The sequence below is a fragment of the Emericellopsis atlantica genome (assembly GCF_019669845.1).
Source record: "Emericellopsis atlantica unplaced genomic scaffold F5Z01scaffold_2, whole genome shotgun sequence".
Taxonomy (NCBI): Eukaryota; Fungi; Ascomycota; class Sordariomycetes; order Hypocreales; family Bionectriaceae; genus Emericellopsis; species Emericellopsis atlantica.
This window is the reverse complement of record NW_025764704.1, coordinates 301,199-313,899: the sequence shown is the minus strand read 5'-3', so window position 1 is coordinate 313,899 and position 12,701 is coordinate 301,199. Positions and strand designations below refer to the sequence as shown.

The 12,701-nt window shown below is 53.5% G+C and overlaps 4 protein-coding genes across 4 annotated transcripts; 3 read left to right on the top strand and 1 right to left on the bottom strand.

Annotated features, from left to right (window-relative positions):
* Positions 1 to 403: 403 nt before the first annotated feature.
* F5Z01DRAFT_670126 (uncharacterized protein) lies at positions 404 to 951 on the top strand (the record flags this gene model as incomplete). The annotated part of the gene is made up of 2 exons (XM_046264515.1): positions 404 to 544; positions 661 to 951. The coding sequence occupies 2 exons, from the start codon at positions 404 to 406 to the stop codon at positions 949 to 951; spliced, it is 432 nt and encodes a 143-aa protein (XP_046122331.1).
* Positions 952 to 5,456: 4,505 nt separating this feature from the next.
* On the top strand, positions 5,457 to 6,937 carry F5Z01DRAFT_689723 (uncharacterized protein; the record flags this gene model as incomplete). The annotated part of the gene is made up of 2 exons (XM_046266091.1): positions 5,457 to 5,861; positions 5,912 to 6,937. 2 exons carry the CDS (start codon positions 5,457 to 5,459, stop codon positions 6,935 to 6,937), a joined length of 1,431 nt encoding a protein of 476 aa, XP_046122330.1.
* Positions 6,938 to 7,347: 410 nt separating this feature from the next.
* On the bottom strand, positions 7,348 to 8,367 carry F5Z01DRAFT_614904 (UbiA prenyltransferase family-domain-containing protein; the record flags this gene model as incomplete). The annotated part of the gene is made up of 1 exon (XM_046260838.1): positions 7,348 to 8,367. One exon carries the CDS (start codon positions 8,365 to 8,367, stop codon positions 7,348 to 7,350), a length of 1,020 nt encoding a protein of 339 aa, XP_046122329.1.
* A 473-nt stretch (positions 8,368 to 8,840) lies between these two features.
* F5Z01DRAFT_670123 (uncharacterized protein) lies at positions 8,841 to 12,160 on the top strand (the record flags this gene model as incomplete). The annotated part of the gene is made up of 2 exons (XM_046264514.1): positions 8,841 to 11,702; positions 11,750 to 12,160. 2 exons carry the CDS (start codon positions 8,841 to 8,843, stop codon positions 12,158 to 12,160), a joined length of 3,273 nt encoding a protein of 1,090 aa, XP_046122328.1.
* Positions 12,161 to 12,701: the final 541 nt, after the last annotated feature.

The window sequence follows — 12,701 nt, the reverse complement described above, 5'->3', positions numbered from 1 at the left end:
TACGCCCAACCATTTCGCTGTATTGAAATCTCGTTCGATCGTTTTGAGCGCGCGCGCATGGCGTCTAGCAACTCCAGCCAGCTGACTGATCGCTCTCGAGATGAATGGCGTCCCAACGCCAACATCTTGATGTAACGTGAACATCTGCATTGTGATCTAGACGTGGGTATATCTCAATTTCCAATCACTTTGAATAAAATCAACCATCACCATGCTTGACATTGCCTCCCTTGGCGTGCTCGCCTCTGAACACAGAGTGCCCGTGATTGCCCTAGCCACCATCACTGCCACCATCCTCATCAACTGCCTATTCTTATTAGGCCCCTAACCTGATGAGATTGCTAAAAAGGGGGCTTACACACCGCGTGTTTTCCAATGGGACCCGTTCTACGGGATGGACATAATGTACAGTCAGATCCGCGTCCTCAAGGATGGCTACTACCTGAACTGGCTGCAGCGTCTACACAAGAACCGGCCCAAGACATTCAGCATCAGCTTCTTTGGCATCAGGCAGATCTGCACCCTTGAGATCGAGAACCTCAAGGTCATCCAGGCGACCGACTTCAAGGACTTTGGGCTGGAGCCGATGCATCGCAAGACCAAAGGTGCCATACCCTTTGCGGACAAGAGATCATCAGCACCACGGACGGCAAGAACTAGGAGTTCGCGCGCTACCTGGTCAATTCCTTCTTCTACCGCGAGGTCTACTCGAGAATCGACCTCATGACACTGTTGCCCCAGGAAGACGGCGTGACGTTTGACGCACAGCCCTTGATCCAACGATGGTCCCTCGACTTGACTAGCGATTTGATTTTTGGCCAGAACAAGGGCTCCATAGGCGAGCCTTCCAAGGCTGATATCGCCTGGGCCATGCTGACTATCCTCAAGGGTGGCCGCCTCCGCATCCAATTTCACCGCCTCTTGTGGGCCTTCAAAGCGCGCCTATGCTGAGATCCAGGCCTGCGAGCATACCCCCGCCCAGGGCAAGGAGGTTAAAACAGAGATGACAGACCTAATGTGGTTCATGACCTCCAACTACCCAGACGGGGAGGAGTAGCGCAGCCAGCTGTGTCTGGTGTTCGTCCCCAGAAATGACACCATTTCCATCTTCGTTAGCAACTGCCTCTGGCACCTTAACTCGTCGTCCCCACGGTTGAACCAAGTTGTGCGCGCCTGCGGAGACGATGCTCCAGCTTTTCAGTCCCTCCGCAACATGACCCAGTTTCATGGTATCATATGAATGAAAGTAAAACAAGGTAACCCGCTGAATAGACGTATATCTAGAAAGGCTAACTTCGTCCTCTTCTAGCACACCACCTCACGCTAAACAACCTCGTTTCCGTCACAGAGACGGTCATGTACCGCGATTCCGACGACTGGGGTCCCGACGCGAATGAGTTTCGCCCGAGCGCCATGACGGGCTGCGCGGCACCTGGAACTTCCTTCACTTTGGCGGGGTCCTCCGACGCTGCCCTGCGTAGAGGAGGCCGGGTACATGCTGTACCGCCTCGCGCAGAGGTTCTCCCGTCTGGAGCCTAGGGACAACGCCCCGTACACCGGGTCCATGAGGATCGGACCCTCGAACCAGACCAGCACTAAGATAGCCTTGTGCCAGTAGTGAAATAACAGATCAATTCTTCGTTAGCTGAATCCTTCTGATCTAATCCCTCATCTCCTCTTAGATGCTCTGACCGCTAAGGGGCCTCTGTTAGCTCACTTACAATTTGACTTTGAGGTCGCGCCGGATCCATAACTTCCAAATGGGGTAACCCGGAGCGGGCCCCGCTTATACCGGGGCCGCTCCGGGTATCTCATTCGGCAAATGATCTGCCCATCTGCGACTTTTCAGGTCGCCCAAAGACGATCTGCATCCCTACTAGCACAAGCAACCGACGCGAACTATTGTTGGATCGTGAGGTCATGAGAACTTCGTTTTAGGCAATGCGTATCGCCCAAGAGTCCTAAGCCAGGCATTATCGTTAGTGGCATTTGTGAGACAGCTGTTGATGCCACAGCTTATTCCTTCCACACATCTACCAGACTATCTAGTTAGTCTTTTTGAATGTACCCAATTGTGCCACTTTCTTTTATTAAATCTTGAACTGTTTTTCATTTCATAAAGATTTTGGTCTGATATATTGGTTTTAATAACATAGAAACCTTGTGTTTATAATTAAAAGACACCCTATAACGCAAGTCGCCATTTGCATAGTTGCCCGTAACAACCTTTGATCGAATGTCATTGCTCCCCCGGGTAGGCAATCCACACTGCGTGGCTAATAAAGGCAATGAAATCTAAGCCAGAAACTGCCCGCTGCGATGCACAGCCCCCTTGGGCGGTACATTGTTCCGAAGGATGATTGTGAACTCATTCTCTTTGCTGCCTTGCGTGAGCTAGCCCCAATGATGCGACAGGACTGAGCCTCGCTGTCACAAATGCGTAATGTTCGTATCCAGACCTGGAGGAGTGAAGCCGAGATTGCTTCGGGGTGTTTGGCTACCACTTATTTAGGGCTGACAGTAATCGGCACAGAAATGCCTGGCCAGGCTGACCTGATGGGCTGGAAGTCCCTGCATTAACTCTCGAGAATTCTTGGACCAACACGGGGTTGCAATCTCATGGTGCTGCAGCAGCATGACTCAAACCTAGATCCATCAGCTGGCGATCTCCCGCACGGACACGACCCAGCGTTGCCGGCTTGCCGGCAAAGCTGTAAGCAGCGGGAAAAGATACTCACTAGCACCCCCTTGCAACCTCAACGTTGGCAGCGCAAATACTGGACCTAGGCCTTTCTGCTTCTTAGTGAGCACAAGCCTCGATGCTACGCCAGGCTACGGCCTGAGGGATTGATCATCTACATGTAGTTACCGGGGATGCGGTAATCTGATGAGCCGGCAAGCAAGCATGCCGAAAGTGAAAAACTGCCAGGGCAGTTCGGCAGTGGGCTAAAATTGATGAAACATATTACTTGAGAAGTAGTGGGAATCACGCTACAAAATCTCGCCAAGACACGAGCCTCGAAGCGACCGCCCCCTCAAGCTCTTCACCTCGTCTGAAGCCACCATGGATGATGATGGGGACCTCCTTCAGCCATGACCTTGCTCACGCGTCAAAGTCAGCAAAGTAGGGTCTTGTCGTCTCTTTCAGTGCTGTCTTGTAGTCCTTGCATAAAAGGGCCGAGGAACGTGGCAAACCTTCCTCACAATGCCCTCAGTGTCCTCGTCAGACAGCTGCCGAGGCACGCCAAACGCCAGCTTGGAGACGACAGCCGGGACCATTCCCGGTCCCATATCGAGCCCTAAGGCACTAGAAGCTAGGTTCTTCCGGAAAAAGCCATGCCTACCTGCGCCGATCGCTGCCGCCCTGGGCGGTTAAGCTGCGTGATGGCTGGCATGCCGTGACTTTGGCACGCGTCAGCCCATTTTGACCAGGCACTGCTGATCTATTCATCGGGGAGGGCAATTCCATACCTAAATCAGTCGAGGTGCCCAGGTAGCGTTCGTCTACCTGCACATTGCCCGTGATGATTATGCCCCAGTCCCCCTGAACCTAGTGGTGGTAGACCTTGATGAGACGCGCGTCTGGCAACATGTGTTTGCAGGGAAGATCCCCACACATGGAGGCCTTGACAAGCCGCTTCGGGAGCTCAAAGCCATTTCTGAACCTTAGAGGTCTGCTGTAGGACAGCTCAGGGTGGTTGGGGGATGTGTCGGAGGAGATTGTTACCGAGAACCGATGTGTCGTTGCTCTGCACCGAGCACAGCAAGGGCGGCAATTGGCTGCTTTTCCTTGACAGCAGACCACCAAGGCTTTGTCACGCAGATGGCAGCATCACTGTATGGATGATTGCAACATCGACTACCACGTGGCTGCAGGTTGGAAAGCGGCGTTCTTGGAGGTTCGATACGCAGCTACGTCTTGATGCTGGCGGCAGCTGGCCTTGGTATCATAAGACCGGAGAATGAAAACAAAGAAACAGTCCGAGCTAGTAGTGCGAGATGGAGATCCCTCATGTAATCTTCGATGGCGACGGCCTTGAAGGAAGGATCGATCGGAGATGCAGTGCATTACGATCGCTGCTGTCAAAGAGCCTGGAGCACTGGAACTTCTTATTGTCAAACAGAAGGCTATATGGAGTGACATGTCATTTCCTGCGTGCGGGAAAAAGCTAGGAGAGGACGGCCTGCTGCATGATAATGCGGGTGATGGGGCCTGGAATAAGATGTGCATGACTAGGATGACCGAGAAGATCATGGTTGTTCGCGCTCCCACTGGGCGAATTTCAATAAGTATGGTACCTATGCAGTCCTGCCGGCGGTTTTTAGCCGTCGTCTTCCTCGCAGCAGTCGACCTGGTGTAGGCCAGTGACTGGAAAGGGCCAGGACTCAGGACAGGACCCTGGCTGGTGGTGGAGTCGCGCCGAATGGACGCCGGGAGATTTCCGTGACGTGCCGAGTTCTCCGTGGATGGGGTGAATCTACATGCACGCTTATCAGAAATAGGCTCGAATTCTCCGTGCTGAAGGATCACGGCCACCAATGAATCGCAGAGATCGCGCAGCCGGACACCCATGTAACAGTTGCATCTGTCGTTGCCTGACCTGGCACATGGCAGACCTGAATTCGTGAAGTCTCCCATCCCCAGAGTCTCTTCGAATCTCATGTCGCCGACGCGGTGCCAATACATTGCTGACCATGACCAGCTGCTATTGTCAGCAGCAGCCGACGTCAGTGTGCATCTCCTCGGATCCTCTGTCGTTTCGGAAGCCATAGGATTTGTCACTGCCGGCAGCGTGCATGGTGTTTGGACGAATGGCCTGTAATTACAGTTCTCGCGACGGTCATTCCCATGCTAGCGATGGTTTGATTGACAAGCGCTACCGTACAGTATTCCCCCGTGATTATTCCCACTCCGTCCTCCCGCCTCCACCCCTTAGCTTTCCTATACACAACCGAAGGTCCGAAACTAGTGGGCGGGAGATCACTGATCAGCGGCACGCCAGAACCGAGACGAGACCAGTCTGCAAGCCAGAGATCGTGTCTTGCACGCCAACATGTGGCCTTGTCGTTCTCAGCGAGCCACTAATCAGACCAGGAATCCAAGTGGTAACTCTCCCATCTGGCTCCGCTCGATACTAGCAAGGTGCTGCCGTATCAAATGGAGAATCCTTCCGCCGAACGTTCGCTGCGCAGTCCACTGCATGCATGTGGAGTGGTTTGCATCGACATATCTTGAATGACATGGCCCTTGGAAACTCAGGCAGCCCTGCAAGTCCACCCAAAGACGCTGCACCAAGACGTATAAGCCATTAGTGTGACGATAATTTTAGGCAGGGGTTGCACTGGCTTACACTCTGCATCGCGAACTTTTTATACAACCATATCTCTTTTCCTTTCTACAGACGTTCTTGAGCAATCCAACATCATTCAACCTCTCCACACATACCCTGAACAACATGACGAGCTCATCATCCGACGACAAGCCCTTGCGGTACGCCTGTGACCGTTGTCACTCTCAGAAGCTAAGGTGCCTACGCTCTGTAGAGCCTGAGAAGGGAAGCCCCGAAGAGCCTTGCTCGAGGTGTCGTAAGGCTGGCGTCCCTTGCGTTGTCAGCCTCCGGGGCAAGGTTGGCAGACCGTCCAAGGCCACGAAGAAAAAGCAGCACTCAAACTCAGTGAGCCAGACCCCAGAGCCAGACCTTGCCAGAATTCCAACCTCATCTGGGATTCTGGGCATGAGTGACGCGGGGTCATCTGCTACTCCAACAAGAATGGACGACGATATTATGAGTAGCGCAGGCAGCCGACCATGCAGTGACCCAAGAGTCTTTCCAGATCTCATTGGTCCTTCGCTGGCCAACGTGAGTACACTTGGCCCTCGTCCGCTGTGTTTCCTTGCTGACCATGAAAGCTACCTTACGAGCCGTTCATCATGGACTTTGACACGCAGATGGATCTGTCTCCCTTTGGCATGCCGCACATTAGCGGTATACCACCCCCAGCTAGCGGAAGCCTGCCCGGCTTCGATGCAGAGACGAAGACGATTGATACAGCCATTCTCCAAGATCTTATGGATGGGGACTCGTCACTGGGTATGCCGACACCGTCGGGTCTATTTTCACACAGTGATCTCAGCCCCATGCAAGCACCGTCCCTGGCGCCAGACAGCCTCATGTCTTCCACCATTCCCACGACCGCCAAAAACTCCCCCTCAGACGAAACACCCCTCGTCGACTTCTCCAGCACGGCTTGCTACCAAACACTTTCCAACCTCAACCTCCGCATCCTCGCCTCCACTGCTAAGACGGGCCCCACCGCCAACAACAGTGCAGTGATACTGAAAGATGTTGTCGGCTTCTCTGGCGAGCTGATTGACACGGCGAGGCAAAGCATGCCTTACTTTAGTGGCTCAGGGCATCAGACTCGTGGCTCCATTGGCTCGAGGACCAGCTCAACTAGCTCTGGTAGCGAAGGCGGGTTCTCATCGACGGACTCATACTTCAGCGGTGCACAGATGGGCTCCGTCCCCGAGTCAGCCGTCATATTTTTGCTTTTGGGTTGCTACACTCAGATCCTTCACCTCTTTGAGGTCACCACCAACTGTCTTTGGGAGCAGCATGGCGAGAATCCGCAGTCAGAGCACACCAAGGAGGACAACTCGGGTACAGTTGGCTCCCTACTGGAAGCGTCACTGGCAATACACACCGTGACATACCTCCTCAGCCGGCTCCATAGAGCCTTGGCCGTGGGCGAAGGATCGTTAGAGGAAGAGGTTTCCTCTATCGATCCTCATTTATGGAAGAAGTCATTTGTGGGAGGAAAGGAGTTAGAGGACGGTTTGCTGGGACGGGCGTTTGGCGAAATCCGGCAGAGAGAACTCTGGTTGATGCAAAGAACTCAGCATCTGCAGCGGCGTATCAATACGTGCCGTATATAGATCGATAGCAAAATAGACGATTTGTAAGTCACACGAATTTCCACATGAAGTAAATTCCGAGGCTCAACGGATGCGCATATAATTTATCATCGAGTGAAGGAATGATTCAAAGTAAGGTTCATTGACCTTGGAGCATCTGTGTTGGTGCCTTGGATCGAACGTCATGTCGATCTAGCCAATTTTCACCAGTCAGATACGTTCAATTTTAACAAAAGCTAGTGTAAGACGTGTTAAATAAATAACTAAAGTCATTTTGCGTCAAAATGATGTTCCGCACCCTTTGCATTGATTGCTATCCACCACTGACTCTGCAACTTGACTCGCCTGCTCCCTATCACCACCCTCCATCATTGCGCCAAGCCATGTCTCTGATATGTCTTCAACACCTTTGACCAGCAAGATTACCTCACTTACTGAACATTGTCCTTGACACAGTACTCCACGATAAATCCGGTCAGAAGACTGAGAATCGCAAAGGCGTACGCGTACCCGGACTTGCCAGCCCAGCTCGGCAGCAGCTGCCAGTGCGTGAGAGCAATCATGCTCACCAGGCCAAAAGTCAGACCGCCCACAGAGAAGACGTAGTACCAATGGCCCATACCGACCATCCCACCCAGAGTAGTCAGGAAGCCGGCGATCGAAATTGTGATGACAGCAAAAAGACCCTCGAGATGGTTCCTGAAGCGGACGGCCATACCCTTCACGCCAGACTTAAGGTCGTCTGCGGTGTCCTGGCGCGCATACACCACATCGTAGAAGACGACAAGGAGCATGATAGTAGCCGATAGGCACAGGGTAGGAATGATGTAGTGGCTGTTCAGGGCAGGAAGGCCAATGGAGTAGGCAGACAGCGCAATGGTCGAGGCCAGCGTGGAGCCCAGGATGACCTGGGCAAAGTTGGTGAAGCGCTTGCCAAAGGGGTAGATGGTGGACAGAATGGTGGTGCCAATGCCCACATATGTGCATTCGATTGGGAGTGTGGCAATGGAAGCAAAGCCAGCCAGGACAAGAAGAAGTGTAAAGATATGTCCTTGGGTGGTTGAAACGGCGCCACGAGCAATAGGACGGACCCTGCAGCGTGCCGTCTTGCGGTCAAACTCCTGGTCAACATTGTCGTTCCACGCGCAGCCCGCGCCGCGCATGAAGAATGTCCAGATGGCGAAGATGCCAGCACGGTGTACCAGAACCGACACAGGTGTTGGGCGGATCGCTGTGGCGTACATCAACCCGACGATGTGTGGGAAGTAGATCATGTAGTTGCCATGCGGCTGCTCCAGACGGATCAGCTCAGCATAGGGCACCCATGATGCCGGGAGCTTGGACAAAATGCCCTTGGTAGGCACCTGATATCCAGAGGTGTCATTTCTGTTATCGACCAGGGCCGTCTTCTCTGACACAGGCTTTTTGCTGGCTTTGGATTTTGGCGACATCCTGAGAGTAGGCTCCTCAGTCTGGAAGAGAAGATGGGTATTGGACATTGAGTTTGATGGCAGTGGACTAGCAGAAGAAAATGGAATAAAGGCTTGGGTGCCTGAATGGATTGCGAGAGGTTTGGGAATCTTGTAATCCCCAGGGTACTGTGGTTTTCTACGTGATGTGCGGCGCTTGTAAACGCACCGAGATTTCGAGCCCAATCCGCCGATGGCCCCAAATGGCATCGACAATGCTGACAGAGATGGATGGAGAAGAGAGCGAAGCGTTCGTAATAGTTTCATTGAGATCGAAACTATTGTCTTTCCCCCACAACATCACCAGCGACGGTGTGGAAGCTCCGAGAGTGTCGTAAATTCGCCGATGGGGCATGAAGCAGTGGGCTATATACACCACGATGGAGACACTTTCGGGTTTTCGTGCTGCCCCTTGGATGAACTAATCCATTTCCACGATAAATACCCTTGTAATTATGGTCATCAACTCGCATGGCCTCGAAGGCCCCCGCGTCGACAGCGCCGACAGCGTCGGTGAGGCCTTCAAATCGTCCCCATCGACAATCTTGAAGCCATTTATCAAACCTGCGGTCAACTTTGCGTCGGCAGAAAGGGTTCAGGGTAGTATCCACTCACTCCCTGAGCTTGTTGACTTCAATGCCATCAACAATGCCACCCACACATTCTGCGTACAGGCAAAGTCGCAAGAGCCCTTCGACACAATCACCCACGGCGAATTCAAGGTGGCTGTCGCCAAGTGCGCAGCTTGGTTGAAGGAGAACCTGCCCATCAAGAAAGCTGAGGGTAGCGGTGCTCTGACCGACATGGCTCCGGTCGCCCTCTTTATGGAGAGTGATATCGGACTTGTGATCCATGAGTTTGCTCTGATGAGCATCGGCGTGCCTCCCCTTGTCTTGTCTCCCCGCTTGCCACCAGTTGCTATCAACGCTCTCCTCGAGGGAACAGCAGCGTCTTCCTTCATCGTCTCGCAGCGATTGAGTGAGCCTGCCAAGCCTGCACTGGCTGCATTGGCTGCCAGGGGCGTTTCTACACACATTGGTAACCTGTACAAGGCCTACTACCAGCAAGGCGCCGACCCAAGCACCACAGCTCCCTTTGATCTTCCTCAGAACCCCGACAGTATCATTCTTCTGCTGCACTCGTCTGGGACCACTGGGCTGCCCAAGCCGATTCCCATCACGCACCGTCAGCTCCTGTTCGCGGTCAACTGCCACAAGTTCGACACCGAAGAAGAGGCCCAGAGTCTCAACTTGTCTACTCTGCCCCTTTTCCACGGCTTTGGCTTGGTTGCTCCTGGATTGTCCATGTCCGCTGGCAAGCCCACGCTCTACCCCGCCAACGACGGCATTCCTAATGCTCGCTCCATTGTCGATCTCATCAAGAAGAGCAACGCCAAGTCGATGATGACCGTGCCATTTCTTCTCGATGATATCACAAACCTGCCCCAGGACGAGGGCGTCAAGGCACTTCAGCACATGGACTTTGTCGGTACGGGCGGTGCCGCACTTGGCGCTGGAATAGGCGACCGTCTTGCCGCAGGGGGTGTCAAGTTGCTCAACTTCTACGGCACGACGGAGACGGGCCCTCTTTCGCTGACCTTTGCCCCCAAAGACGACTATGACTGGAAGTATTTCCGTCTCCGCACAGATTGCGAGTATAAGGTCGACGAGCTCGCGCCCAAAGAAGACGAGCGCCGTTTCCGCTTGACTGTCTATCCCTATGGCGGAACGGAGGGATTTGAGATCTCTGATCAGTTGATCCGCAATGAGAGATACCCAGAGACCGATTTCGCTGCTGTTGGTCGTGACGATGATGTGATTGTCCTGGCCACTGGAGAGAAAGCCAACCCTCTGATCTTGGAGACCACCCTCACTGAGACACCGGGCGTCAAGGCGGCTATTGCCTTTGGTGAGAACCAGTTCAACCTGGGTGTCATCGTCGAACCCGTGGAGCCTGTGACTGCTGGGACAGAGGCTGCCTTCAAGGACAAGATCTGGCCTATTATCACTGCAGCTGGCGAGAAGATGGATGCGTACTCTCGAATTCCCTCCCCCGAGGCCATTGTCATTGTTCCCGCTGGTGTGACCGTGCCTCGCACGGACAAGGGATCGATTGCCCGCAAGGAAACCTACGCCCTCTTTGAACGTGAGATCAAAGCAGTGTACGAGAGGCTTCTCCAGGCTGCGTCTGAAGCTACGGAACCTCTCGACCTCGACAATCTCGAGTCCCACCTCAAAGATCTGGTCCACGCCAATTTGCGTCTACAGGCTCCTCCATCGGAATGGAGCGTCGAGGATAGCATCTTCGACGTGGGTGCAGACTCGTTGCAGGCACTTCAGCTGAGGCGCGTTCTGGTGGCTGCAGCTTCCAAGACCGACGCATTCAAAGATGTTGACGTTGCCAAGCTGATTCCTGCCGAGTTTATCTATCTGAATCCCTCGGTTCGTGAGATGGCCACAGCCCTTACCAAGGGGTCTTCGTCTGGGGAGTCTTCGTTGGAAGAGGCTGCCAAGGAAATCGAGGAATTTGTCGAGAAGTACACACTCACCGAACCGGTGTCTGAGCCCAAGGCACCCAGCTCCTCTGAGAATGCCTTTGTTCTCATCAGTGGCAGCTCTGGAAGCCTCGGGTCGCACGTCGTGGCGGATCTCGCCCGACGCCCCAATGTCCAGAAGATTGTCTGCCTCATCCGAAAGGACAAGGGCACCAATGCTCCGCCCATGCCTGGAGGCAATCCCATCGACAAGAAGGTTCTCAAGTCTCGCAATATCACCCTACGTGACTCTGAGTGGGCAAAGATTGCCACGCTCGAGGTTGACCCTACAGCGCAGAAGCTCGGGCTTATCCCAATGGCATATGGCATGATGCAGATGAAGGTTACTCATGTGATCCACGCTGCCTGGCCCATGAACTACTTGCTCAAGACCAAGTCGTTCCAGTACCAGTTCAAGTTCTTGAAGAACCTTCTTGAGTTCGCCGTTCAGGGAGCTGGGCCTACCAAGAAGCGCTTCACATTCGTGTCTTCCATTGCTGCAGTTGCCCGCATTGGTCTTGGAAACCCTGGCAGTCCGATTGCAGAGCAGCCCGTTGCGCCTGCAGACGGTGCGTGCGGTATTGGGTACGCCGACGGCAAGCTCGTTTGCGAGAAGATCCTGGAGCGCGCAGCAGAGGCATACGCCGGGCAGCTTGACATCACGTCTGTCCGCTTTGGCCAGATGACTGGTGCCAAGAACACAGGTGTGTGGAATGCCAATGAGCAGATCCCGATGCTTCTGCGTTCGGCGCAGACCATGGGGTCACTGCCCCAACTTCAAGGAGTAAGTCTACAGATCCCCTAACATGGAAGCCGAGGCTGACAACCCAGACCCTTTCGTGGATTCCCGTGGATGATGCCGCTGCCACCGTCAGCGAGATGACTTTTGCCACCGGGCCCTTGCCCGTTGTCCAGCATCTCGAGAACCCTGTTCGACAGTCGTGGGAGGACATGGTGCAGGTTTTCGCCAAAGAGCTCAGCCTGTCCGCCCCTGTAGTCCCATTTGATCAGTGGCTGGAGCAGGTGGCCTCTGCCGAGCACAGTGACGAGGATCTGCCGGTGAAGAAGCTTAGGGCGTTTTTCGGCAATTTCTTCAAGACGGTGGCGTGCGGCCACGTGGTGTTGGGCACGGAGGTGGCCAAGACGCAGTCACCCACACTCAGCAACATGGGGGCCGTGAGTGATCTGGTTGTTAAGACATACGTAGACTACTGGAAGAGCACGGGGTATCTGAGGAAGTGAGTGTTGAACAGGGAGTATATAGTATTGAATGATAAACGCTTGATGGACTATTCAGCTGCGTATCCACAAAAAGTGTTCATTACTTTCATGAAACCTATGCCGGCGAAGGGAAATTTAATTTGATCTCTAGATGTGTTGGCTGGCTTTGCCTCCGTAAATACTGGATTGTCTTGGTCCGTGATTAGCAGGCCGCAACCAGGCATGAACCATCCATGCTCGGGGTCCCCGTTGACCAGAGCAACGTTCCTCTGGAGGTTACTTACAATACTTGGGCAGAAGAATGTAAGATAGTGAAGTTATCCACATTTGAAGATACGCATGGAGACTTTGTAGGCATCAGAGGGCATGGCTTGGCGTACACTGCTTTTATCACTTGATGCAAACGACAGACTACGGGCATCATTAGTTCATGGTAGAATCAGTTAGAGCTAGTTTAGAGGCAAAGAGAGGCTTTGCTTTACTGAAGCAACAAGCCTCGGCTAATTATCTCGGCCCTGGTGCTAGGGTTTCGACGCCAGTCCTTCAACTACGACAACGACCA